This window comes from Lonchura striata, chromosome 1 (assembly GCF_046129695.1).
Source record: "Lonchura striata isolate bLonStr1 chromosome 1, bLonStr1.mat, whole genome shotgun sequence".
In the NCBI taxonomy this organism is placed as follows: Eukaryota; Metazoa; Chordata; class Aves; order Passeriformes; family Estrildidae; genus Lonchura; species Lonchura striata.
In genome coordinates this window covers 2928930-2955694 of record NC_134603.1, presented here as the reverse complement: position 1 = coordinate 2955694, position 26765 = coordinate 2928930, and the positions used below count along the sequence as shown (strand labels likewise).

The window sequence follows — 26765 nt, the reverse complement described above, 5'->3', positions numbered from 1 at the left end:
CATAACAATAAGAAATTTAAAAGCAGGGGATAAAGACTTGGATGAATAAATTGTTGATCTGTTGTGGAAATAGACTGAAAGGAGGTTGTAGTGAGGGGGGTGTCAGATATTTCTCCCAGGTAACAAATGACAGGATGATAAGAAACAGCCTCAAGTGGCACCAGTGGAAATTTAGGTTGGATATTCAGAAAAATTTCTTCATTGAAAGGGTGGTCAGGCATTGGAAAAGGTTGCCCAGGGAAGTGGTGGAGACACCATCCCTGGGAGAGATCAAAAAATGTGTGGATGTGGTTTGAGGATGTGATTTAGTAGTGTACATGGTGCTGGTTGATGGTTGGAGTTGATGATTTTAAGGATCTTTTCCAACCTTAACAATTCCATGATTTGATGATTCCACGGAAGCAGTCCAAGGTCATCTTCTGTGGCCACCACCATGAGCTGACCTGATGATAGCATAGTTTGCAGTTTAGCTAAATATGAGAATTATTTTCCTTTCTTCTTCTTAAAGCCATGAAGCCAAGGGATTATAGGGGGCTGCCGGCTTTTCTGTTTCACAGGGCTCTGTAGAGGAGCTGGAAAATGTCATCTTTTTAAAGGAAAAAAAAAACATACACAGGACAAAAAGACTTCAAATATGCCTTACAGAACAAAAAAAAAAATTTAAAAAAAAACAAAAACAAACAAAAAAAACCACCTCAAAACCAAAACAAGTAAAAAAAAATCCCTCGTGTTATTTCAAGTTCTGATCCTAACTAGATGCTGTGGGAGCCACCAGATTTGTAATTATTAAACAGCCACCAGAACTGGGTTTGGGTTGGAAGGGTTCTTAAAGAACACCCAGTTCCAAGCCCCTGCCATGGGACAGAACCTTCCACTATCCCAGGTTGCTCCAAGCCCCTTCCAGCCTGGCCTTGGACACTTCCAGGGATGGGGCAGGAAGGAATATTCCCCTGAGTTTGTCATCAGGGGCTTTTGAACTGGTTTGGAACGTTGTGATACCTCACAGGGATTTCCACATTAATTTCTGATTTAGAGACTGAGCACACAAGGCTGAGTTCCTTTGGTTTCTCCATTCCTCCCCTGCCCAGGCCATGGTGTCACATTTTCTGTATGAAAATTCTGGCACGTTCAGGATTGTTCAGTGGAATATTGAGTGGGACAGAGGAATCCTTCTGGGGGCTCATCCCAATGAAACATCTGTCCTGTGGGAAAGAACTTTGGCAGGAGAACATCAGGATATTGGCTGTGGATAAATTTTTATCAAATTTCTCCCCCAACTCACCCTTCCATAAAACCACAGAACAGTTTGGGTTGGGAGGGACCTTAAAGATCAGGCAGGACACCTCCCACTAAACCAAGCTGCTCCAATCCCCATCCAATGCAACCCTGAGTGAAGCAGCCCCTTGGAGACCAATCCATGGCACAAGTTTCTCCTTCAAGAGATGATTCCTGCATTTCAGTCCTTCTGGAGCAGTGCAGGAGGGTTGTAAAGAGGGAAAGTGCTCATTAATTCTCCACCAGCAGCTCTGGATTTGAAAGGCAGGAGGCAAACCCAGGAGGCTGATGATGGTGGGAAGTGCTGAGCTTCCTCTCTGGTGGGATGGCCTGGCCTGGTGATGAGAATCATTAGAGCTCAACTCAGCTGCACTTCTGGTGCCTGAAAAGATTATCTCCAGATAATCTTCGGGGTATTTAGCCAGCCATATGCTTTATTTCAATGGTAATATCCATTTCTTTGTGCGTTTGAACATTGTTTATGTTAATTAACACTTCAGACTAGAAGCTGCATATGGGCTGTTCCTTCTTTTTCTTTTTTTTTTCTTTTTTTTTTTTTTAATGGGCCTAATTTGCAGATGGAAAGTAACCTTTTCCCCTGAAAATGCTGCAATTCAGTTTGCTGTGCTCATGAATTCACAGCTGGACAAAGGGCTTGCTTGTCACCTCCTTGTATATCTTTTCCTGTCCCTCTCTCCCATGCATACGTAAAAAGAAAATCCCAAATATTCCTAATTTCCTAAAATATCATTAATCTTTTCTTAAATCACTGTTTTCTTAATTCTGCTTCTGCCATTTCTGAAGAAAATCACCTCAAACATCTTGAGTTAGGGGTCTCTGAGAAATAAAATCATATTCCTGCTGTGGTTTCATTTCCTTGCATCAAGCAACTGGGTCAAGAGTGTGCTTTTTCTTCCTTTTCCACATTTTCCATTTTCATTGCTGTATTTTTTTTTCCTAAAAAGCTAATTTAATAATAGCTGCTACTCTGATTATTGATCCTTTCAGACTGACAAAATATTGTTCTGTTTAGTGCCAGGCCTGTGCTCCTGGGGTAGAGGGAGAAAAAGGGCCAGTGCCAAGTAAAACTTGTAAGTTAACTGAGTAATCTGAGTAGTTGAGCAGGAAGTTTTATGGTGGTTTTGTTTTTAATTTCTATAAAGAAACCAGGAAACTCAGCTAAGGGATGTGTGGATGTATTTATTGACTGCTTATTCCAAATATCAGAGCTCTGTGAGTGCCCTCTTATAGGTCTGTATCCATTCACATCTCTGTGTGCCTCAGTTTCCTTCTCATAGAATGGGTTGGGTTGGAAGGAACCTTCAAAATCATCTCATTCCATGGGCAGGGACACCTTCCACTATCCCAGGTTGCTCCAAGCCCCATCCAACCTGGCCTTGGACAATTCCAGGGATGGGGCAGCCAAGCTGGTCTGGGCACTCTGTGCCAGGGCATCACCACCCTCACAGGGAAGAATTGCCTTCTTCTATTTAGTCTGAATCTCTCCTCTTTCAGTTTTAAACCATTCCCTTTGCTCTGTCCCACCATCCCTTGTCCAAATTCCCTCTCCAGCTCTCCTGGAGCCCCTGGAAGGGGCTCTGAGCTCTCCCTGGAGCTGGACATTCCCAGCTTGGCTCCAGAGCAGAGTGGCTCCAGCCCCTGGAGCATCTCCATGGCCTTGTCTGGACTTATTCCACCCGATCCACGTCTTTCCTGTGCTGAGGACCCCAGAACTGAATTCAGCTGGGTCTCACCAGGGTAGAGGGAGACACTGCTCTCCCTTGACCTGTCCACGCCACGGGGATCCAGCCCAGGAGCCCAGGACACATTTGGTTTTCTTGGCTTTGAGCTAAATAAGGATGATGATGCTTGATTTCCTTAAATGAATGTAGAGAAATTGCTGGGCTGTCCTTTATTTCATTGGAACTTCAGATTTCGTTTTGAGCTACCTGGATTTACCAAACTTGTGGTACATTTCAAATTCAGAGGCTCAGAAGTGCAGGATTTTTCCAGGAGGTTTGGTTTTGCTCCAGTAAGCCTACACTGCCTCGCTGGATGTGTGAGATGTCTCTCAGGATTTTCAGTAGCATAAATGAGAGCTCAGCCCGTCTTTGAACCAGTGGATTGATCACAGAAAGGGAAAATTATCTCTTGGATAACAGAATGACCCCGTGAAAGAGTTTTGCTGGTTTTATTAAGTTCTTAGGAAGGTCTCAACTAAGCAAAGCGTGATCACTGCTTTGGTGCTGAGGGTGTCCAAAACATTCCAAGCAGCTGCAGTGTTAAAGATTGATTTAAACCCATATTAAGCTTAGTGTTTAATGAATTTCAACATTTACCTCTCTGGCATGAGATCCTTTGTAACTGCTGGAGCAGCCAATCAAAGATTTATTTTATTTTATTTTTAATCAGTCTATTTTTTTTCCAGAGCTGCAAACCTTTTCATGTCCCTTTCTCTTAGGAGCCATCCACTCTTCAATTCAGCCCCGAGGTCCTGCACAAACTGTGACTCTGACACACTTTTTGCAGAAATATGATTGCAGGGTTTTTCTTTGTGTCCCAGGCTATTGTGCAGAGCCAAAGTGTCTGAAAGGCGCTTTGGGGCAGCCTTTAGCTGGAAATGAAAATTGCTTTTGGGAATCCCACAAAAAGGATTAACTTTGACTTCATCTCTGGTTTGTTCTCCAAATTAATAATCAATCTGCCAGCTGGACCCATGCCAAGCACTCTCCTGGTTAGAGAAGGGGGAATGGTCCGTGTGAAACAAGAACAGTCAGAGAACCACGGAGTTGTTTGGGTTGGAAAAGACGACTGGAGATTCCTTGTATTTCTCAGATCTCAAATATCTACCCCAATTTTAAAAACACTCTCTTGCCCGTGGCTCTTCCCACAACAAAAGCTCTAAATTTGTGCAAATTCCTGTTCAGAGCAGCATTTCTGTTTGAGCAAGTCCTTAAGCATGTGCTTAGCTCCTGCTTAAATCTACAAGACAGTGCTTAATTGCTTTTCCCCATCAAGTGCTCAGATGATGTTCAGAGTCATGTTGTAACATATGGTGAGACATTTTCCTGTGCAGCATCATTGGAATTACACCGGAGATAAATCTGACCACGGATGTTGGAGACAGAACCAACTTGTCAGGTTCCCTGCTCACCCTCCCCATACAACGTTTTTTTACGCCAGTCTGGTTTGGGGATTGCTACAATTCCTTTTTGACTGGGTTGTAATCACTCTGACTACACTCTCCTCTAATATTCTGCCCACGTTTTCCCTTTAGTGGAGTTTCCTCTTTCTTGCCTCCACTCTGGAGACCGCCTGGAAATAATTTTGCTCCCTTATTAGTGTACCTGGATTCAATATTTGTGAAGAACTCAAATTCTGCTTTTTCTTTGCCTCTGAGCTTTGAGCACGGATTTCCCAGCACAAACCCAGTGTATTTTTTTTGGCAGAATCAAAGGCTTTTCTACTGCTTTACAAATGAAACCTGAACCTACAGGCAGGCACACACGAATACACAAATGTTCCTCCCCTTATGGACCTGTTCATTAATAGCCCATTGTCCTGCAGAGCTTTTCGTCAGACCCACAGTGAATGAATTTTGCATTCAAATGTGAAAGATGCCCTTTTTCAATCTATCTGTTTTGTAATTTGAATTGCTGCCAGTGAAATAATCTTTAGATGGCAAAATCCAGTGATTGAATTTTGAAATTTGAGTTTAAGGATTTCAAGTCTGCACTGAACTGTGAGGCTTTTGGTAATACTTGATGGTTGAACCAAACACTATCTGGGCAGGTATCTGCAACCAGAAAGACCCAAACTCCCTCAGATGTGTTTCCCTGGACCTTTGAGAAATCCCATGAGATCTTTCTTAGTGGTACTGAATGTAGGATCTTCAGCAGGTGATGCTGGACAGGCTCAAACAGTCACAAACCATGAATGGGACAACCCAAAATCACAAGGAATTATTGTGAGACCTCACCTGGAACAACAAATCCAACTCTGGGACTTCCAGCATCAGAAGGACATGGAGCTGCTGGAGGAGTCCAGAGGAGGCCATGGAAATGCTTCCAGGGCTGGAGCCCCAGTGCCTGAAGAGGCTCCAGGAGAGCTGGAAAGGGATTTGGGATAAGGGAATGGAGTGACAGGATAAGGGGAAATGATTGAATACTAAAAGAGGGGAGATTCAGACCAGATACAAGGAAGAAATTCACCAAGCCCTGGCACAGGTTGCCCAGAGAAGCTGCCCCATTCCTGGAATTATCCCAGGCCAGGCTGCACAGGGCTTGGAGCACCCTGGGATAGTGGAAGGTGTCCCTGCCCATGGCAGGGGGCTGGAACGAGCTGATCTTTTAGATCCCTTCCAACCCAAACCACTCCAGGATTCTACATCCACACTGGGAATCAGTGAGAAGAGGCTCATGGCTCTTCTGCCACATCCTCCTACCTCCAAATAGGTTCTCCCAACCCATCTCCAAGGTCCATCCCCAAAGGGTGCAGAGGTGTTCGTGTCCAAAGGGCTGCAGGGCAACGAGAAGAGGTAATTAGGGAGATCTGCAGCGAGGAAGGAAAGCATGAAAGAAAAGTTATTCTTCTGAGGATGTTAAAACCAGAGGAGTGGATATGCTCTTTGGAGCATTTGAGTGGTTTAATGACTGGTAATGACTAATTAATTAATAAGTACTGGTAGTAATGAAGGCCAGATTTTCATTTTCCATTAAAAGGTGTAGCTGGACTTATTCTGAGGTGATTTACACCAAGTTCCTGACTCAGCACATCCACATCACCCATCCTTTGTGTGATTTATAGCAGCTTTTAAAGCAAGAACTGGATGGCTTTGATCCAGTTGCTTTCTCTGAGTCCAACAGGATAAGTAAGCAGGCACCAGACCAGGTCTTTGAAGAGCAAAAGGTGGTTGTTTTAATTTTTGATTTTTTTTCTTGCCTCAATGTGCTGTGCACTTTCTGTGTGCATCGAGAAATGGATTTCAGGCTGTGCCAAGTGTGGCTTTGGTCCTGGATAGATTTTATCCTGATACTGCATTCAATGCTGTTCTGTCAGCTTTTCTGCCATGGGAGTGTGAGACCAGGCACAGCAGCTGGGGAGTGTTATTTGTTTTCTGATACTTTCCCTGGGGTTTCCTGTTCTTGTTGGTTTTCTGATTTATTTTCCTGTTGTTTTTTTTTGTTTGTTTGTTTTTTTTTTCCTTTTGGATGAGGTTACTTCTGTTGATGTATAGTCTAGATCTGTCCTAGTCTAGTTTGAAAGCTGGTAAATGAGTAAAGCTGGGCTTTGGGATTGGCAGTGAGATGAGGGCTAGTGTATTCCCACATAGGTTCCTTGGGGCAGGGGGTGTCTGTGTGGGGCAGTTTAGACAAATTTGATGCTCTAAAAATGTGAGATTTAAGCATTTCTATTTGTTGGAAAGGCTGCTTAAACAGCAAAAAGCTGAGGGATAGTTAAGGATGAAAGGACAGGCTGGAAGACCTGGGGTTGTTTAGTCTGGAGAAGGGAAGGCTCCAGGGAGAGCTCAGAGCCCTTTCCAGTGCCCGAAGGAGCTCCAAGAGAGCTGGAGAGGGACTTTGGATAAGGGCTGGAGTGACAGGACACAGGGAATGGCTTTAAACTGCCAGAGGGCAGGGTGAGATGGGATGTCGGGAAGGAATTCTTACCTGTGAGAGCAGACAGGTGCTGACACAAGTTTTCCAGAGAAATTGTGGGTGGCCCATCCATGGAAATGTCCAAGGCCAGGTTGGGTGGGACATTGAGCATCTGGTCTAGTGGAGGGTGTCCCTGCCCATGGCAGGAGGTTGGAAAAAGATGATCTTTAAGGTCCCTTCCAAAACCATTCTATGATTCCAAAACTCTATCATTAGGAGCCTTTTAAAAAGCAGTTTTCTAGATATCCTCAAACCCATAAATGAAAAAGAGCACTAAAATACCCTCAGCTAACAAAAAAAAACCCAGAAAACCAACAAAACACCACAAGCTAAATGCACCAATCTCTTAGAAAAAAAAAAAAAAAGTCTGTTATAGAGGGAAAGTAAAAGCTGCTGTGGAAATCTGGACAAAGGATAAATTGACGGCAAGCAATGCAAATTAAAAGCTTGAAAAATACAAGATTAAAAAAAAATAAAAAAGGAAAAGTGTAGGAATTTTTTGCTTCAGACCAGCAAAGATGAATAAAAAGCAAAATTCAGAGTCTACTAGACCCATAATAAATCCTGATGGTATTGGTTTGTTACTAGCTCGAAATGACAGATTTATTTATAATAATGCAGGAATTTCAATAAACGCCTGTATTCTGTAATTGGAAGAGAGCCTGGTTCCTTAATCCACATCTCAGCCTAATGAAATATTTTTCATTACCCCAGCAGCTGGAAAACCTGCTATACATCATCCAACAAAGTGAGATGTGAGCAAGAGTAACAAGACAGAGCAATTTGGAACGCGAAGGTTTTAAAAGAGCAGGTTAAGACTAATTTGGCATCATTGCTCTTTAGGAAAAGTGGAAAAGTTCCCCAAATCTGGGGAGAGGAGCATGTGTGTGTAAGCACAGCAGCCTCACATCTGTCTTAGGCACAGTATCCATCTGAAATGGGATCCAAAAATTGTGGGTAATATTATGATTATAATTGAATAATAGCACGCTCATTAAAACAGAGGCATTAATAGCAATCAACTTATGGAAAATAGATTTTGTCAAGCTAAATTAATACTTTCTAGGAGAATGCAGAACTCATTGTTGGAGTCTGGGAATTTGTCATTATTTGTACACATCATAAATAAGGCATTTTTCTCGGTGACAGTGGATAAACAGAACAACTCAATAATGCAGATCTTGGAAATACGAGCAGGATGTGGAGGGGAGAATACAGAATTCAAATTTCCCATGAGACTGGCCTTGGATCTCTTGGTTCCTTCCAAAAAGGGTGTTGGGGGATGTCAGAAGGTGCATGAAAGAGAGCAAAGAACAATGCCAGGGTCTGAAAGTCTCTGAGAAATGATGTGACAGCTCAGAGAAAACCATGTGAAGAGCTGCTGATCCAGAGAAGACAGATTTATGTCCCGTGAGATGGATGGACAGAGAACCACGGGATCACAGAATGGTTTGGATTAGAAGGGACCTTAAAGATTATTTAGTGCCAACCTCCTGCCATGGGCAGGGACACCTTCCACTAGACCAGATTGCTCCAAACCCCATCCAGCCTGGCCTTGGACACTCCCAGGGATGGGACATTCAGACATTTAGTAGGGTCCAGACATTTAAAAATGGGGATGAACAGAAAAAAAAAAAAAAAAAATCACAGTTCTGTGTATTACCTACAATCTTCTACAGTAAAATTAATTTAGGTTTTTTTATGATTTTTTTTTTTTTAACTATGAACAGTGCTCTAACCCAAGCCAGAAATAATTCAGAGAGGCTCAGTGTCACATGCTGAACAGGATCTGAGTGGACAGAGAGCAGGACGTGCTGGTGCTCTGTCACCCAGGCCACGGTGGCACAGGGACGTGGAGGGAGGCTCGGAGTCTGTGTGAGGAGCAGGTCAGAGCCTGCACCGTGTCGAGACCTGCAAAGAACTTGTCTGTGACTCAGGGCAGGTCTCTGGAGCCAGCAGCACAGAGCTGCCCAGGCCATCTGTGGTGCACCCAAGGCTGCTGAGCAGCTTGGCTCCATCTGGAGCTGCCATGGGCTCGCTGCTGGCCTTGCTGCCAGATCCCCTCCTCTGAGGATGGTCAGCTGGGGACATGGGACATCTTTCCCCATGTCTCTTCAGTGGAGGCAGATGGCCCTTTTGCTGTGCCTCCACGTCCTGTCTCAGGCTCCTGTGAAGCCCAGGTTATGCACAGGGATGCTGACCTTCTCTCCATCTACTGAATTTCTGCACCTGCTCTCCTCATCTTCTCTTCCCTTAGCGACCATATCCCAGGAGATAGGACTGGAGAAGACACAGAGGCAATGGGTGGAAAATGACAGCAGTTTTTGGGTCCCCACTGTCCCAGCACATGAGGTGGAGCAGCAGATTTCTGTTTTCCCTGGCTTAGCCCCTTGTACTCGTACAGAGATGGGGCTGCAGTCATTTTTCCCCATGGAACCACTCCACCTGTGGGATGGAAACCATGGAGACTTTTCCATCTATGGCCCCTTCCCCATTCTGCTGCTTTTCCCCGGGCAGAAAGGATGCCAGGAGAAAGCAGGGATCTGTCCCTTTGATGTCTTCAGGTCCCTCTGGCCGTGAGGGAGGAACATCCCTGCGGTGCCCAGAGCTCTGGGAATGTGGGGAAGGGCTCAGGAGGGTCCTGGCCTGGCCTTTGGAGAAGGAGCAAGGCGGGGGTGAAGCTGTGATTGGGGTTCCCATGCCTGGGGGAGGTTTATACACATCCACATGGGGTGTGGAGCAGGGGGCTGGGGGTGTATGGGGTGAGAGATAGAGCTGTGGGGGACTCAGGTGTGTTTTAGGTCTATAGAGTTACATCCATAAATGGGATTTGTGGGACAGGGCTGTAGGGATGGGGAGGTGTGTTCAGGTTGTGTAGAGACAGGGCTGTAGGATGATTTATCCATGTGTCCCACATGTGGATCAATATGGTGGGTGTCACGGGGCTTTAGGGTTGTGTATGCACATGTTGGGGTGGAAGTTGTGCATAGGTAGATGGAATGAATGAGGCAGAGCTGTGGGGTTAAGGGTGTGCATATGGAACAAGTGGGACAGGGACGCTTAAAGAAATGTGTATGGCACATGTGGGACTGGGCTATGTGCTAAGAAATTGTGTATGGGGTATGTGGGAAAGGGATATAGGGTTAAGAAGGTGTATATGGGGTATGTGGGGTGGGGTCGTAGGGTTAAGGTCCATGTGGGATAAGTAGGACAGGGCTATAGGGTTAGAGGGTGTATATGGGATACGTGGGACAAGGCTATAGGGTTAATATGGGATATGTGGGGCAGGGCTATAGGGTTAGAGGGTGTATATGGATATGTGGGACAAGGCTATAGGGTTAGAGGGTGTATATGGGATATGTGGGGCAGAGATATAGGGTTAGGGAAGTGCATATGGGATATGTGGGGCAGAGATATAGGGTTAGGGAGGTGCATATGGGATATGTGGGGCAGGTCTATAGGGTTAGGGAAGTGCATATGGGATATGTGGGGCAGAGATATAGGGTTAGGGAGGTGCATATGGGATATTTGGGGCAGGTCTATAGGGTTAGGGAGGTGCATATGGGATATTTGGGGCAGGGATATAAGGTTATGCATCCATGGGGTGGCTGTGTGGGATGACGCTGTGCAGTTACGCGTGTACACGTGGGATAGGTGCGCGATAGGGTATGGAGGGTGCATATGGGAAATGTGGGACTGGGCTATAGGGTTAGGGCGATCGGGCAGCCCGGGGGCTGCAGGGGACCCTTCAGACGTGTGGGGTTGATGGAGAGGTCACAGCGGGGCGGGGGAGCCGCGGCCGGACCAGCAGCAGGACCGGGATGGAGCCGCAGGTCCGCTGGGAGGGTTGGTGGGATGGGGGCGGCGAGGGGGGCGCGGTGCCCGCTCGCCGCCCGCCCTGACGGCCGCTCTCCCTCTCTCCCCGCTCCGCCGCCCCGTCCCTCCCTCCCTGCTCTCCTCCCTCCAGCAGAGCCTCCGCCTCCGCCTCTCCGCCCGGCGCCTGGTCCTGGCGCGGCTGCCGAACGGTCCCGCTCGACGCCTCCCGGACCAAGTGCCTGTGTGACCGGCTCTCCGCCTTCGCCATCTTAGCCCAGCTCAGCCCCGACATGGTGAGTCCCGCCGGCGGCACCGCGGAGGGAGGAGCGGAGGGGCCGGGGAGGCGTGGGGACACGCGGGGGACAGGGCGGAATGAGCGGCGGCCAAGGGGACGCGCCCGGGATGCAGCGGAGCATCCCCGGTGCGCGGCTCCCGGGTACCGCGGCGGGGACAGCTCCGAGCGCCGCCGCCGCCGCTGCTGCAGTCCGGTGTCACCGGGACCGTGGCGACACAGCGTGAGGCTTTGCATAACCCTCCCCCTTCCTTCCCCGCCGTCCTTCCTCTCCCCTTCCCCCCGACCCTGAGCGCAGCCTTGGGGACGCGCACGCACGGACATCGGCGGTGCTGCCGCGCCTCTCCCCGCGTCCTCCCCATCCATCCTTCCATCCCTGCGCTCTGCCTCGGGACGTGAATCCCGCTCAATGTGGGGAGCCACCGGCCCCCGCAGGCGTCTTCACTCCCGTGGGCTCCCCACGCACGGGATCTTCGCACGTGGCTTTTTTTGGGGGGCGGAATCGCCCCGCTCCGCCTCCCTCCCCACCTGTCTCCATCCCCGCCTCGGCGTCCTTCCCGCTTCCCCACGCACTTTTTGGGGCGTGTGTGGCGGGGTTCCCACTCTGGAATCGGGGAGCGTTGTGAAGGAGGGGAGGAGTTGTGAAGTTTTGGCCGCTTGTCGGGGACACGAAGTCGGTGCCGCGTTTCGGACGGAGCCTCCGGGAAAAAAAAAAAAAAAAAAAAAAAAAAAAGTGCGAGATTCCTAGAAATTATCGCTGGCGGCTGCACCCTGAGTCAGAGCACGGGGAGGGTGCCAGGGCACTAAAGACGGCGCTGGGGTGGTCAAAAGACGCTTCACAGGCTCCTCTCTTCCACCTTGTGCTTTTGAATTTTTCTTTCCTTCCTCCTTTTTTTTTTTTTTTTTTTTTTTTTTTTTTTTTTTTAAGTAGTTCATCCCTTTTTGGACAGTTCCCAGGTTCACAGAGTGAAGCCACCCCCCTCCTCCACCTAAAGCTTCTCCATCTGCCTGGGCACTGGGAGTTACTGGGCCCTTGCAATTATTTACTAATTATGGCTTGCTTGTTAAATGCTGGCTTAATTCGGCAGAAGGGGAGGGGAAAGGAAGAAAGGAAGGGTGAGCGTGGTAAAGGGAGAGGGGGGATCACATTTTCCAAGATGAAGGTTTGGTTTATTATTAGAAACACTAATGTATTTGGTCCACTAGTTACCATGGAAACAACATCTGCACTGAAGTGGTTTTAAAGACACAGTGTTGGTTGTGTTTGCCTGGGCCTCGAGCAGGCCCAGCCACCACAGGGCTGGGAAACGGGCTCTGGGCTCTTGGGCAGAGCAGCTTTTGAGGTCCTTTGGACAGAGGCACCAACTCTGTGGGCTCAGGTAGAGATATTCTGACTGAAGGATGCTCAGAGGTACGACTGGGAGCGTGTTCCCGCTTGGAAGGGCTCTGGAAGCAGCTGGCTGCATCCCTGCACCCAGTCTTCTTCCATGGGTTGTTGTTTCCTTGTCCTGCCACCATAAACCAAGCAGGCAGGGAAGCAGCTGCTGGGCTGGTGCTCTCCAGGAGTGTTTCCAGCCTTCTCGGGGTGGACAGGGTGATCTCAGGTGAGCCAGGTGGGATTTGTCACCTGCCCTGGGAGCTTGCAGGGCTGTGTGCTGCCAGCAGCTGGGCTTCACCCTTCACCCCAAGCTCCAGCAGCTTCAGGGTCTGGCTCCAGAGGTTGTGATCGATGAGTGAGCCTTGCCCTGCGTGGGAAGGACTCCAAGATATCCTGACAAAGTTCTGGGGTGTTGTATGGCTGGGGAAAATAAATTTGGATTTCTGCTGCAGGGAGGTTTCTAAGGCAAAGCCTGAAATGAAGCCAGCCCAGATGTGCAGCTGAGCTGCTGGTGAAGGTCCTCTGCTGATCCATCTTCTGGAAGTGGGCAGAGGATCAGGCAGTGTGGGAAAAGCAAAGGGAATCTTTGCCTTGGCTAAAGCAGAAGTTTCTCTTATGTAGATTTTATGATCACACACTACTTGGGATTATTTAATTAAGCAGCCTGGGGAAAAAATGGTTAATTTGATGTGGCCAGATGCTGCTGCTCCATCAGCTCCAGGTGTTTGTGTTATCCGGATAACACAGGAGGGTGTCAGTCCTTTACCATCCCTGCAAGTATTTTTGCATTTGAGAGTGGGCTTGGCTGCGGGAGGATACAGCTTCCTTCGCCCAGACATGTTTTATTATATCTGCAACTAAACTCGCTGTGCTCCTTTGGGGTTTAGGCCTAAAATTGCTTCTTTTGCCCTCCTTCCAACTCCTCTGGTTGCTGGTTGGGTTATGGTTTCCCAGCTCATTTTTTCCCAGGCTTGAGTCCACTCATGAGCATCAGGATGAGTCCTTTGGCTGGGTTTGGGGCAGAACTGGAGCTTGGATATCTCCAGAACCTCCTGACTGAGCCAGTCCAAGGGTTTGATGATGATGGTTCAGCCACCACCCTGGCTGAACCAGCTGGGACCCGTCTCCTGCCTGTGCCTGCCCTGTGAGCCAGCATGGCTGTGCTCATCCAGCTCCTCATTCCCTCGCTTTCCTCCCCAAATCTCATTTTGAACAAGCCCACGTTGCCTCCTGTCCCCAGAGGTGGCATCTCGTCATCGTTGGTGTCTGCGGTGGTGACATTTATGGTGCAGTTTTTCATGTGCCTTTGGAGCTCTCAGGACAAGAAGCTCCGTCCGCCTGTGTCATTAATATTATTTATTGCTATAAATCTCCCTTCTGGAGCCTTTGGCCCTGGCAGCTTGAAATATTTGTAACCCTGGTATGGGCACAGCTCCTTTGCAGTGAAAAAAGACTTTTGGGACGAGTGTTGCTGCTGATTTGGACTGGCCAAGGACAGTTTGCCTGGGCTGGGACCTGAGAGTTGCTCCTGTAGTGGGGAAAGGGAGCAGTTTTCCTTGATTTCAGTGAAGCTGGAGGCTGAAAGTGCTGTGTTTTGAGTCAATTTGGGAGGCAGACATCCCTAAACTGTGATGGAGCTGTTTGGATCCAGCTCAAAAGCTGGAGTTCAGATTTGTGCTTGATTTCCCCTGCTACCTCCACTCGACAGAGGCAGCCTCATGCCCTGCTTTGGCACAACTGCTGTTTGACCATCGTGAAAGATTAAAACCTCTTAAATTAAGGAACACAGCATTTTGGGACTGTCTTTTTGTTTTAGCTTTATACCCTGCCTGTTTTGGAAGGGCAATGCCTGTGTTGCTACACCTGCACAGTAGCTGTGCTAACAGAGAGTGAGGGCAAAAGGAAACCACAGAGCTGCGTGTGAGGCTTGTGGTGGTGTTTTTTTCATTATATTTTGGCAATTTTTGGAGTAGAACAGGAGCCTGAGGATGAGCAGCAAAGCCTTTCCCTCTATGGTTGTCTCACCTGAGTTTGGCTCATGTTGTCTTTGCTGCTTTCCACCTTGTGCTTGGCCTTTGTACAGTCAATCAAGCTTTAAAGCGTGGTTAAGCGCAGCTTGGATGGGGTTTGGGGAAAGCTGGTCTGCTGGAAGGTGTCTCTGTCCATGTCACGGGGTTGGAATTGGATGATCTTTGAAGTCTCTTCCAATCCAAACTGATGGATCTGTGATTTGTGCAGCCCTTAGGGCTGGAGTAAAACTTGACAAATACATCTCTCTTGTCTCTCCCCCTCCTTACTGGTCCTGCCTGCAGAAAACTGATGAGAGAGAGGCATCTGAGCTCTCCTCTCATTCCTAGACTCGATAAAGATTCAGAGTTGGTGGCAAGAATTTGTAGGGGTGCTGAGTTTATTATGTCTGCGCTGAATTTTTGGAACATCTCTCCTCCTTGTTGGTGTTTTCTGACAGGCAAAACCAGCAGCTGTTGAGTTTTGTGGGGTGAGTGCTGGCCAGGCAGTGAACTGATCTGTGAGATGAGAGAAAATGACCTCAAGTGATGCCAGTGGGGGTTTAGATTGGATATTAGGGAAAAAAGTTTTCAAGGAAAGGGGTTGTCAAGCATTGGAACAGTCTGCCCAAGGAATCAGTGGAGTTGCCATCCCTGGAAAGTGTTCAAGAAATACGTGGATGTGGCACTTGGGTGCTGGGTTGATGGTTGGGCTTGATGATCTCAGAGATATTTTCCAACCTTGATGATTCCAGGATTTATATCCCAAGACATTGCAAGAGGCTTTGTTCAGTGTTATCTCCAGTTTGCAAGAATGGGAACCACCTTTCCTGGTGTGCTTCTTACCCATGGGTTTAAAGCTCCTCTCTAAACTCACAACATTTCTTTTTTTGTCCCTCAAAACCTCTTGTTTTGGGATGGAAGGGACCTTCAAAGATCTTGTTGTGTCCTGAGGATCTTCCCCCTAAAAAGATTGTCCTGTGCTGCAGGAGCTCTCTGTACTTCATGCACAGTGCACACACACAAGGTGGGTTATTTTAAGCTCCTTAAATTCTGTAGGGCCTCTCTTCCACAGAGAGGAGATCCAGGTTTCCCAGCAGAAAAAAAAAAAAAAAAAAAAAAAAAAAGTAGATGTTATGAATCAACTATTTTGTAAGGGTGTAGCAATTCTGACAACATTTTGATGGAAAATTATAGCAGTTTTATTTAGATGAGACTGGAGAACTTCATTTGGAAGTGAACACTTTAACATTTATATTCTTCCGTCATTTATCATGTGAAATTTGGAGTCTGGATGAGAACAAAGCCTTTTGCATACTTTGAGAACTGACAGTTCTCATGTTCACAACAGTTTCCAGGCTTAGTTAATATTGGTTCTGCTTTTTCTGCAACATTAACTCTTTCATTTAAAAATTGGACTTTTCTGAGGAAGGGAAGTTTTCAGTTTTGCCAGGCTTTGAGACATCTAACTCTGGTCAGGTTGTACAGGGGTTTAAGGAAGAGTTTGATATATTTGGGGGTGTTGTTGAGGCTACAGCCAGAGCTTTTCTGTGCCTGTCAGTGAAACTGTGACCTTGAGCTAAACACTTCCTTGCTTTCTGCTTCCTCTTCTCCAGCTGCAGCACCCTTGCAGGTGACAACCCGGGCTCTGTGCATCCACATTTGCACAGTGCCCCGAGCCTCAAGGGTGCTCCAGGAAGCACCAAGTGCTGTCATTTCCCTGACAGAGCTTTAGGAGCCTCCTCCTGCCCGCTTGGCAGGAGCTGTGCCAGGGTGAACATTGCTGAGCCACAAACATTTGAGCTTTTGAGGTCCAAATCCTCTGCGAGCTCCTGCGCTCGCGCTGCTGGCACCTCTTCCTGCAATCACCCCGTCCTCTCCAGGATGCTGCTGTGGGTAGAGTGTCTCTTAGGAGCTGATTATGCCTCTTGAGCTGGAAATGTTGCCTAAGATTTCCTGGGGATTTGTTCTGTTGCCACTGAACTCTCCCTGGGTGCGGAGATGCCAAGGTGGGAGTGACGAAGGGTCACACTCCAGCTGGACTGCTGCTCGTCCCAGGAGAGCTCCGTGCTGGGATTGGGGAAGGATGTGGTCTAAGTGCTGCTGGGGATTTCTGGGCTTTGCCCATCTCCTGCTCCACAGCAGGAGCAGCTGCTGTTTGCTCTGGGGTGCTTTTCCCTGAGGTCCGTGGCAGCCTGTAGGAGCAAGCTGGTGATCCTGTAAATCACGGGCTGCTCTTTGCTGTGCTCAGCAGGGAGGCTCTTTTCACTAAATCCAGTTTAGCCCTCCTGAGTTTCAGCAGGCGTGGATAGAATGGAGAAGATAGAGTAGAAACCAGCTGGACAGACAGTTTTCCCCTCCTACTCTCTCTCATAATGTGATTAAGGAGGAGACAGGATGTGTGATGCTTTTAGGGGGCCAAACGGGCCAACCCACGGTCTAACCCCTCTGGAAAGAAGTCCATTATTTTTCCAAAGTGCCCTCTTAACAAAAAGCACTGGATTGTGTCCCTACATTTTTGCTTTGCTGGAAATCACCTGGTTTTAAAGGATTGCTCTGTCACTGACGTGGGGTCTGTCAGTTTGTGTTGGCAGAGTAAATTCAGGCTAAATCTCATTTGAGTTTGGAGAGGACCCGGAGTTATGATTTATGTTGGGTTTTTAGAGGAAGAAGATCACTGACAGAGCTTGTGGTGTGCTCCAGGTGCCAGAGGCAGCCTGGGATTGTTATTCTGTTGGGAGAATTGACTGGAGATTGCCACTGCTGCGTGCTGTACACAGATATCTAATAAAAGATCCCATTAGCAAATAAGTGATTGATATTGGAACATACACAGGCAAGGCATGAGAGACGAGTGGGATAGGAATTCCCTCTCAGCGCTGTGCTGTGCTTCTAGCAGAGACAACACTTGAATATATTACAAGAAGACAGGTAGCACAGGAGGTAATAATAGGAGGATTTGGCTCAGCATAATAAGCAGTCATCCAGCATCCCACCTCCTTGGCGGCTGTCTGCGGATTTCGCTGTCTGTTGATCCGCTGGGTACTTGGGGAGATATTCCCAGCTGACAGCTTCCCTCCCTGAGCTCCTGCTCAGCGCTGGTGGATTCACCCAGCTCTTTAACTCCTGACAAAACTCCAGCTGGTGGGATTGCAGCAGCGTGGGGCTGCGGCTCGGCCCCCGCCAGCCGGAGCCGGCGAGCTCGGCGCAGCCCTGGCAGGGACTCTTCTGCAGGCAAATGCTGCATCACCCTCCCGTATCTCTCCATCTGAAGGGGACGTGGGAGAGGAGCAGGATCAAGTGGCTGGGAGCTTAAAGCCGTTGTTGGAGTCAGTGCTGGAGCGTGAGTAATGCCGAGCCAAATTCCCCCTTCGGTGGAAAGGCGAGAGCGGCGCTGGCATTAACCAAGTGACCCCAGGAGCGGAGCAGGGCTGGGGTTGGTCCCCTGTCTTCAGCTCGGATTAAAACCTCACGGAGAATGCCCGGGATGCTGCATGTCCAGGCATTCCTGGGGGGTTTGGTGCTTATTCTGAGCTGCAGTGCTTAATGGCTTGTTGCCATGAAGGCAGCTTAGCAAGTGTGACGGCTGCCCTGTTACCCTGCCACAGCTTGCTGCTCTGCTAAGGAGGTGTGGATTTCAGCCAGGACACCAGGGTGTTCCCAATTCCCACTTTCCCCTTTCCTAAGAGCTCGGAAAGCAGCGCTCAGCCTTGCCTGTGAGCAGATTTGAGGGCCAGAAATATGAACCAAGTGCATGAGTGTTACCTGCCTGGGATTGCTCTGCTCTGGGTCCAGGCAGGATGACTGGCATGGCCCAGAGTGTGGGAGGGTGTGTGGGAGAGGACAATGTGTCAGAGATGCTTGGTGTGGTGCCTCCACACTGATGGCTGAGCTCTGTGAGACATTTTGCCTCTTCCCTCAAAGAAAAAGGCTGAGGGGAAAGAGGATGATAATCTTCAAACGGGTTGAAGGTGGCTGTGGAGAGGGAATAATCTGCTTTCTGTGTCTGCTGGGGATTGGGCTCAATTTGCAGAGTGAGAGATTTAATTCAGGCACAAGGGAAAACCTTCTGACTGCAGGGATAGTCAAGAGCCCAGACTCCATCAGCAAAGGTTTTCTTGAAGAGGCTGGGGGTGGTTTTGATGGTTTTGCATCAGGCTGAGGCGTGAGCTGAGCTTGACAGGTGTTTTCCACTCTCTTACCTGGAATTCTGTGATGTAGATCCCCTTGGTGTCTGTGCCTTGCTGTGTATAAAGAGAGGAACATGGCAGAGGGGCAGCACATTGGTGGGAGGGGGAGGAGTGGGCTGGAAGCAGGTGGGAAAGCCAAAAATCACCGAGCCTGTCCACAGCTTCCCACTTCCACCTGTAGCTGTCGATCCACTTGTCATCTCATATTTACAACCTGCAGTCCGTGGCGCCCGGGAGGCTTCAGCTGTGAGAGCACCACTTCAGCCTGCTCAGCGCTGAGCCACAAAGCCGCCCTGACCCTGCAGTGTGGGAAATTCGGCTGAATTTTCCATCTGGAAGCCCAGGATGCCGGGATGGGGGCGGGCGTGGGGGCCCGTGTAAACAGCACAAGGTTGTTAGTCATGGTGAGGTGGTCACATCTGCCAGGGTTGGGTGTGGGCACTGCACCAGGCCGGGCTCCACACGAGAGGTTTTGAAGCTCTGGGTGCTCGGGGAGCTTCTCCCAAGGCAGGAGGACGGCGTGGGAGCATCACAAAGGGGCTTGTTTGAAAATGGTAACGAGTGGGTGCTGGAGGCTGGGTTTCATGGGCTCATGGGGTGGGAGTCAGAATTAGTGCTAAATGAGATTATCTTCCTTTTCAAAACACTTCAGGGACTGAGCACGGTGCGTTCAAAGAGTCAGGCGAACTGTTGAGTGTTGCTTGTCTTTCTTCTATTATTCTGCACCCATCTCCGTTGTGCTCTGACCTGGAAAAGCAATTCTTTTAGGTAAATTTGACAATCTGCTTCACCTCTGAGCCCTTTATGCCCTGCAGAAAGGCTGAGGTTGCCCTTAAATTGCCATGCAGTAGGAAATGGGTAAGACATTATTATTATGTTCATTTAATCCCAAATTGAAGCAGTTTATGAAAGGTTTGTGCCCTTCATACTTTTGCTGTCAAGTAATTGCTGGGTGGATAAACCTGCTGGAGAGATTTTGGTAATCTTTAAGCAAAAATGGGCAATACGTGTGGAAAAGTAATGTCAGAGTTGTAATTGGGAGTATATTTGAGCTCAAAATGTCCCTCTAAATGTGAGGAGTGTCTTATGAAGCAACTGATACTGTGCTGGGTGTGATAACAGCCAGCCAAAACTCAGCCTGCAGCTCCATTGCTCGCTGCCTACCTGCCCTGCTCACCACAGGAATATACAGAATATAGTCAATAAATCTGTGAAAGCAAAATGACTCCACTCTTTTCCCACAAGTGAGACAATGCTTTCATTTTCCATGACGAATGGTTCTTTTTCCTCTTTTTAAACATGGCAATCATGCCAGCATCTCCCCAGGTGGGGAATATCTGACTGCTGGGGCCACTTTTGATTTTGTTTGTATCAGCTCAGTACAGCTGTAAATCCAGGGGCTGTTGCAGCTTCGCTTTCCAATCACTCAGCGGTGAATGAGTTGGGGGTTGGAAGCTGATTCCTCGAGGGCTGCTTGGAGATCTCTGCTCCATGGATTTGCACCAGTGATTCCCTGGTGATCAGCTGGGGATGGAAACATGCTGGGTCCCAGGGGCTCCTCAGATTGGAATGGGATAAAGCTGCCATGATCCTCATAACAGCAGAATAACCCAAATGGCTGAAATCCCTTCATCTTCTTTTCTTAGCCCTGAAAGCCTCTGAGGACTGGCAGTGAGCTGGGCATGTTTTACTCCAAGGTTTTGGTTCAGCCTTATTTTGGCTCAGGAGCCATTGTCAGGGCAGGGATCTTCAGTGATGGAACAGTGAGGGATGGGAGCATCTGCAAGTCATAATTAAAGTTTGTTCAGCCTGGAAAAGAAAAAAACTGAGGGGACACTTCATCAGGGTCTGCAGCCTCATGAGGGAAAGCAGAGGAGCAGCACCAATTTCATCTTTCTGTGACAGTGGTAGGACCTGAGGAAATGGCCAGAGCTGTGTCAGGGGAGGGTTAGGCTGGATATCAGGAAAAAATTCTTCATCCAGGGGGTTGGTGGGCGCTGGAACAGGCTCCCCAGGGAATGGTCATGGCCCCGAGACTGACAGAGCTCAAGGAGTGTTTGAACAGTGAATCTGGACAGGCACCAGGTGGAATTGTTGGGGTGTCCTGTGCAGGGCCCGGAGCTGGACCTGATGATCCCACTGGGTCCCTTCCAACTCAGGATATTCTATGATTCTCTGAATTAAAGGGTCCTGGATAAAGGCAGGTTTTAAGAGATGTTTCAGGCGTGGCTTGTGCAGTCTTTGCACAAATTCCTTGTGCTTTGGAGGAAGGTTTTCCTTAAGGACTGCTCTTCAACAGTCAGGGGGAGAAAGAAAGTGGAAAAAATTTTTTGCTCTCTCTTTTGGAGAGCAAAAGGAAATCTGCTCTCCGTGATGGTCAGCAGATAGGTGATCTGAGCATCTTGGGCAGGAGCCATCCTGCAGACACCGAGACCTCAGGTGTTCCCCACTCCTCAGATGGGTCTTTCCAAAGGGCAGGATGCAGGGGAATGGGGAAGGAACGTTCTGCCCATGCTGTGGGGAGAGCTGCTGCTCTGGCACCACTCTTCAGCACACCACTGATAGTGTAAAACAAACAGCGGGCTAGTTTGGAGTAATTTGGTAAAATGCTGTCGCCTGGCAGGGAACCAAAATACTGCTTAAATCAGGATAAACACAGTCTGGATTCTACTCTCATTTTCCATTCCCAGTCTGCTGTGGACTTATTTTATTTTAGCTATGTGTAAATCTTACCACATTTCCCTGCAAGGTGCTCAGCTGGGAAGCTGCAAGGGATGAGGGCAGTGAGCTTCCAAGTCAGTTATGGAATCTGAACGGGTTGTTCTCTATCTAGCAGAAGGAAAGGGCAATTCCAAGCAGGAGAGTGCAGGAAAGAAGACTAATTTTTAAAGTAGTTACAGAGCATATGTCCCTATGGTAAAATAATGCCAGTAATGGCAATAGTGGTAGTAGTAACAATGATTATTATGATAATGATAATAATTGTAAGTTCCATGGCAGAGGCAGCTCCAGAACAGGAGCAGCTCTAGCAGCTCCTGTAATTGTCCCTAATATTTAATTTTTATAATGATCTCTGGATGTGTCTTAGCTTGTGGCAACCAGCAGTGTTCAGGACATTGAATCACAGAAGTGTTCAGGTTAGAAAAGACCTCCAAGATCATCAAGTCCAACCTTCAACTGAATCCCACCACGCCCCATAAACATATCTCAGAGTGCCACATCTACTCCTGGTTTGTTTTTTTTTAAAACATTTACAGGGATAGTGACTCCATCACTTCCCTGCGGAGCCTGTCCCAATGCTTAACCACTCTTTCAACAGAGAAATTTTTCCTAATATCCAAATTTAACCTCTCCTGGTGCATCTTGAAACCATTTCCCCTTGCCTTATCATTATTTGCCTGGGAGAAGCAGCTGACCCTCACCTCAGCACAACCTCATTTCAAGGAGTTTTAGAGAATTAATGTTGCACTGAGTGGTATGGACAAGTCCCCTCTGCTTTGAATGTTTGTGTGAATATCTGCATTGTACCACTTCATCTCAGGGCAGTGGAGTGGGTCCTATATAATTTGATTTTCCAGGGCTGACACGGGGAGATTGAGGTCTGCTTTTTCCCGCAGTGCCTGTGTCAGTGCTGCTGCACGAGATTAAAGTTCACTTGTGCCCCTGTTTTCTCAGAGGCAAAGAGCTCCTGCCCATGGAGGAATTGGCCATTTTTATTATTGCCAGCTTCATTGTCGAAAATGGTTTTATTTCTTTTCTCAGTGCTTTAAAGTGAAAGGCTGGAACAGAATGATTTTTCCATACGCATGCAAAGCAAAGGTTTAAAACCCAGACATAACATCTGACCAGCTCACAAAGAGTTAAGCCAAAAGCTCTCTCCTGTTTCTCCTCCATCCTTCCCAATAGGTCTCCAGCAGCAGAGAATAAGGTGCTGGTGCTTGATTGTTGTGACACAGCCCTAGGAATCCTCCCAAAAGCATTTGCCCACGGCAGGAATCTAAGCTGAATTAAGCTTTGGAAAAGACATAGATGGACAGTATTATTCCCTTCCATGTCCAGGGGATCAAAATAGGCCCCTGAGAAGATAAAGCCAGTGTTTGCCACCTAAATCAGATCAGCTGAGAGCCCTTTGAAAAGATTGGCTTAAGTGATGGAGCTGTGTGTCCAGAGCTGACCTGTGGGTGAGCTGGGAGCAGACCCAGCTCTCCTCCCTGGTGTCCCCTGGCTCCTCACGCTGCTTCCCAGCCCACGGCTGGCAGAGGGATGCAGGGTGGCTCAAGGATCTTCATCAGAGCTCCACAAAACCGGGATTTCAGTAGCTTGGCTGAGCGAGGTGCAGTCGGAAAGAAACAAACAAAGCAAATAAAGCTCTGAGTGTTTTAAAGAATGAAACACTCTTTGAGTTTAAAAGACTGAAAGGTGAAAACATTTGGGAACAGCTGTCTGGTGAGGGGGAGAGCGATCCTCAGCATCAATATGGGCCTGATCCATCCATCCTTGACATCAGGACTGGACATTGAGGCACTGGGAGAGCAGCCTGGGAGTTCCAGCCTGGCAGTGAGCATTGCTGACTGGCAGGTACATAATGCCCACTGTTAACTCCTGTAATCCCCCTGCTAGCCTGGAGGAAATTATCCTGACAATTCCCATTAAGGAGAGGCTGAGTGACCACTCCTCTGCCCTGAAAACTTCTCCAAAGCTGTTGACTAAAAGCAAATTGTCACGTTATATCTTGTGAGAGGACTCAATACCCACTGAAGAGTTAGTGATAGTTAATAAATAGCAGCGTGTTAAAATGTCTCTCTGGGTGAATTTTGTGTGCTGTAATTACACAGAATTGCCTGTTAGACTGGCCAAATAACATAAAAGGAGCCATGAGCTCCACAGCTGTGTTCCTGATAATGGGTGACTATTAGCTTTGACGTGGGCAGTCTGTGGTTTTGATAGGAGGGAAGCAAAGCGAGGTGGAAATCCTCTGGACCTGGCTTGCAGTGGCAGGGTCTGAGCTGGGCAGGTGTCACGTCTTCCAGAAAGAAGGTGTGAAAGGATGATTTATTAATGATGCCTCTAAGTGATCTTCATGCAGGGACCTCAAAGCCCTTCTCAGCGATTAAATGATGGAGAGGAGAAGGCTTTGGGGAGACCTTTTTTTTATTTTTTAATATGTGAAGTATTAGAAGAAAGTTAGAGAAAGACTTTTCTACAGGTTTAATTCAGGATAGAGTTAACTTTAGCAGCCAGTATGGGATTGTATTTTGGGTTGTTGGACATTGCCATTGCTGCCATGGAATGAGGATGAGGGGGAATGGCTGAAACTGAAAGAGAGTAGGATTATATTAAATATTGGGAAGGACCTTTTACTGTGAGAGTGCTGAAGTCCTGGCACAGGTTGCCCAGAGAAGCTGTGGTTGCCCCATCCCTGGAAGTATTCAAGGCCAGGCTGGATGAGGCTTGGAACAACCTGGGATAGTGGAAGGTGTCCCTGCCCATGGCAGGGAGTTGGAATTAGATGATTTCAAAGGTCCCTTCCAACCCAAACTATTCTGTGATTCTATGGGAAAAAAGGAATATTTTGGTCCTTTCTCAGTGCTCATCTGCTTTGAGTTGGGTGAACTCTATAGACCTCTGACAAGGCTGACCCACTAAAAAATCTCCTTTCAGCCCTGGCCCAATCCTGACATCCACCAGGAAGTGCTTGTGTCCTGCTCTCCCTCTCTCCCTTTGTTGGAATCACTGCAGGAAATTGTTGGGCCAGGGAGAGAAAACTGAGCTTTCCCTTGAGCACGCCCAGGGTACATGGAAATTTCCCATCCCAACAAAGCATAAATGTGATATCCACAGGGCCTGGGCGAGAAATCCTGAATCTGACCAAATCGGGGATTAAAAAAAAATCAGTGTTTTTTTGGCAGCTGAAAAGAGCACATTTACCTGTTGGACACTCAACCCTCCTGAGTTGTTTTCTCCAGCACATCTTCTGTTCTGGAAGCTGTTTGCTTCTGTAAGCCCTGCTAAAAGCATTATTTTCCAGCAATGTTAACACCTCTCTCCCTGCTTTGACAAGAGTTGTCCAACCAGCAGTGAAATCAATACAGTGTGGCTTAAATAAAACTTCACAGGAGTCATAAAAAGCCTTTGGGCCAGTGGCACAGCAGAACCATTCCCTTGCAATTCTTGGAGTAAATCCCACTCAGCTGGTCCAGTTCTGTGTCAGGAGAGTGGAATGAGCCTGGTTGCTTTGAGCCCCTGACCTGTGAGGGGAGGGAGAGGGACTTGCTTGGTCTTGCAAAGATGTAAAGGGCACTCTGGTCACAGCCTGTGGGACAGTTACAAAAATTATAAAACCAAATTCCTCTGGTTTGTGCCTGGTGGTTTAACAAGGGGTAAGAGACAAAATTGTAGCTCGGGAGGTGCGTGGAATAATTTAGGTTGAGAAAAAAATCTCCAAGACAGTGAGTCCAAGCATTAATCTGGTAACACCACGTTCATGGCTAAACCACATCCCTAAGTGCAATATCCAGACATTTCCTTAACACCTCCTGGGATGCAGGTTCCACCACTGCCCTGAGCAGCCTGTTCCAATGCTTTTCAGTGAAAAAGTTCTTCCTGATCTAGAGCCAATCTAAACTTCCCTTTGTGTGACCTCAGAAAAAGCCCTGTCACCAACAGAATTGTGTCTCTGGAATGGGCACCTGTGGGATGGGAGCTCCATCTTGGAGAATTCCCAAATCCAGACAAAGTCATCACCGGCCTCACCTGATGTTAGTGCTGGTCTTGCTCCAAGCAGCAAATTGGGTTGTAAAGCTGGAGATGTCCCTTGCAACCAGAGCTCTGACTTCATGAATCTTTAATTTGAAATGTTCAGGAAGTCAGGCTCAAGGCAACTATTATGAATAGCAAACAAATTTCTAAAACCAAACAAAGCCCAGCCCCCCCCCCCACCCCCCAGATTCCGGACTCGTGTGCCTGTGTTTAATTTCAGAGCAGAATAAACGGTTTAATTTTTCGGTGATTTTATTGGTGTGATGTTGTGCCTATAAAGACTTTGTTCAAGCCTTTCTTGGAATAAAGGATGGAAAAAGCAGAAAGAACAGCTTGGTTGTAAGGTCTGGGGCAAACTGCACAGCATTAAGAAATACTTTGTTCTAATTGGAGCCTGTTTGACCCTGGAGCCAGAGCAGGGTAATGGAAAAAGCACAACTCAAATCGAGTCGCTTTTCACAGCGTTCTGTAGAAAGCCAGAGAAGGAAAGGGAGAAATTCAGAGAATTTGAAAGGGGGAGAGCCGGAAAAATGCATTAAGAGCAAGAAGAAAAGGCAGATTACGCCATGGGAAATAGCCAAAGGAAAGGAGACAGAGAAGACAAAGGAGAGCAAAAATTAGGGAGAAAGGAAGAGAAGGAAAAAGAAGGAAGCAAGGTGAAATTGTAAAGGAAAGGAGAGCATCCTTCTGGCCTGCCAGGCAGAGCGATGAGGTGCAGGACAGCGAGTGGCCCCAGGCAGCAGCGCTCGTTATTTCCATCCTGGCTGATGTCATTGATTGCCTCCCTCCTCCCCTGCCATGCCTGGTGACAGAATCGCAGCCCTTGCAACTCAGAACAACCTGCTCTGTTCCCCACTGGCCCAGGGAAAAGTTTTATTTCCAGCTCCAAACAGGCACAGTTGTTTTCTGTGTTTCAGGGAGTTTTTGGATGGCCCCTCTCAGTTCCTTTCTGGGACCACCTCCAGTCCAGGCAAGCAGGAATCCTATTCCTGCCCTGTCTTCTGCAAACAACCAATTTTTTCTTCAGCTGTGGTGCTGGGAAAATGCCACAGGGCGGTTCATTCTCTTACCTTGACATTTTTCTGTTGGTAGCATCTTTATTTTTTAAACCAACCTTGATTTCCCCATTTTTCCTTCTTTAAGGAAATTTCCCTCACAAGGCTAAGATCCTGCAGCATCTGACCACCTTCTGTCAGAGGGTTTAATTAGTCAGAAAAAATAAACAAATGATGATTTGTTTGCTGAACAAAATATGTGGTGGATAGAGAAAGAATGAGGGAAGGACAAAGAAACCTTAATAATGAAGGAAGAAAGCAGAATTCTAAGATATTGGGGCCTAAGTATTTAGGATTTGCTTAAGATAATGGTAAATGGCCTCAAGTTTTACCAGGG

The 26765-nt window shown here is 47.8% G+C and overlaps 1 protein-coding gene across 11 annotated transcripts in view; it reads left to right on the top strand.

Annotated features, from left to right (window-relative positions):
* The window catches only part of ADGRB1 (adhesion G protein-coupled receptor B1), a 283170-nt gene that overhangs the window by 184618 nt on the left and 71787 nt on the right, over window positions 1–26765 (top strand). For all 11 annotated transcript variants that reach the window (XM_077781813.1, XM_077781806.1, XM_077781809.1 and 8 more), the window contains one exon: window positions 10900–11041. In XM_077781813.1, coding sequence (XP_077637939.1) covers window positions 10900–11041 — 142 coding nt within the window. The remainder of the gene's footprint in view (window positions 1–10899; window positions 11042–26765) is intronic.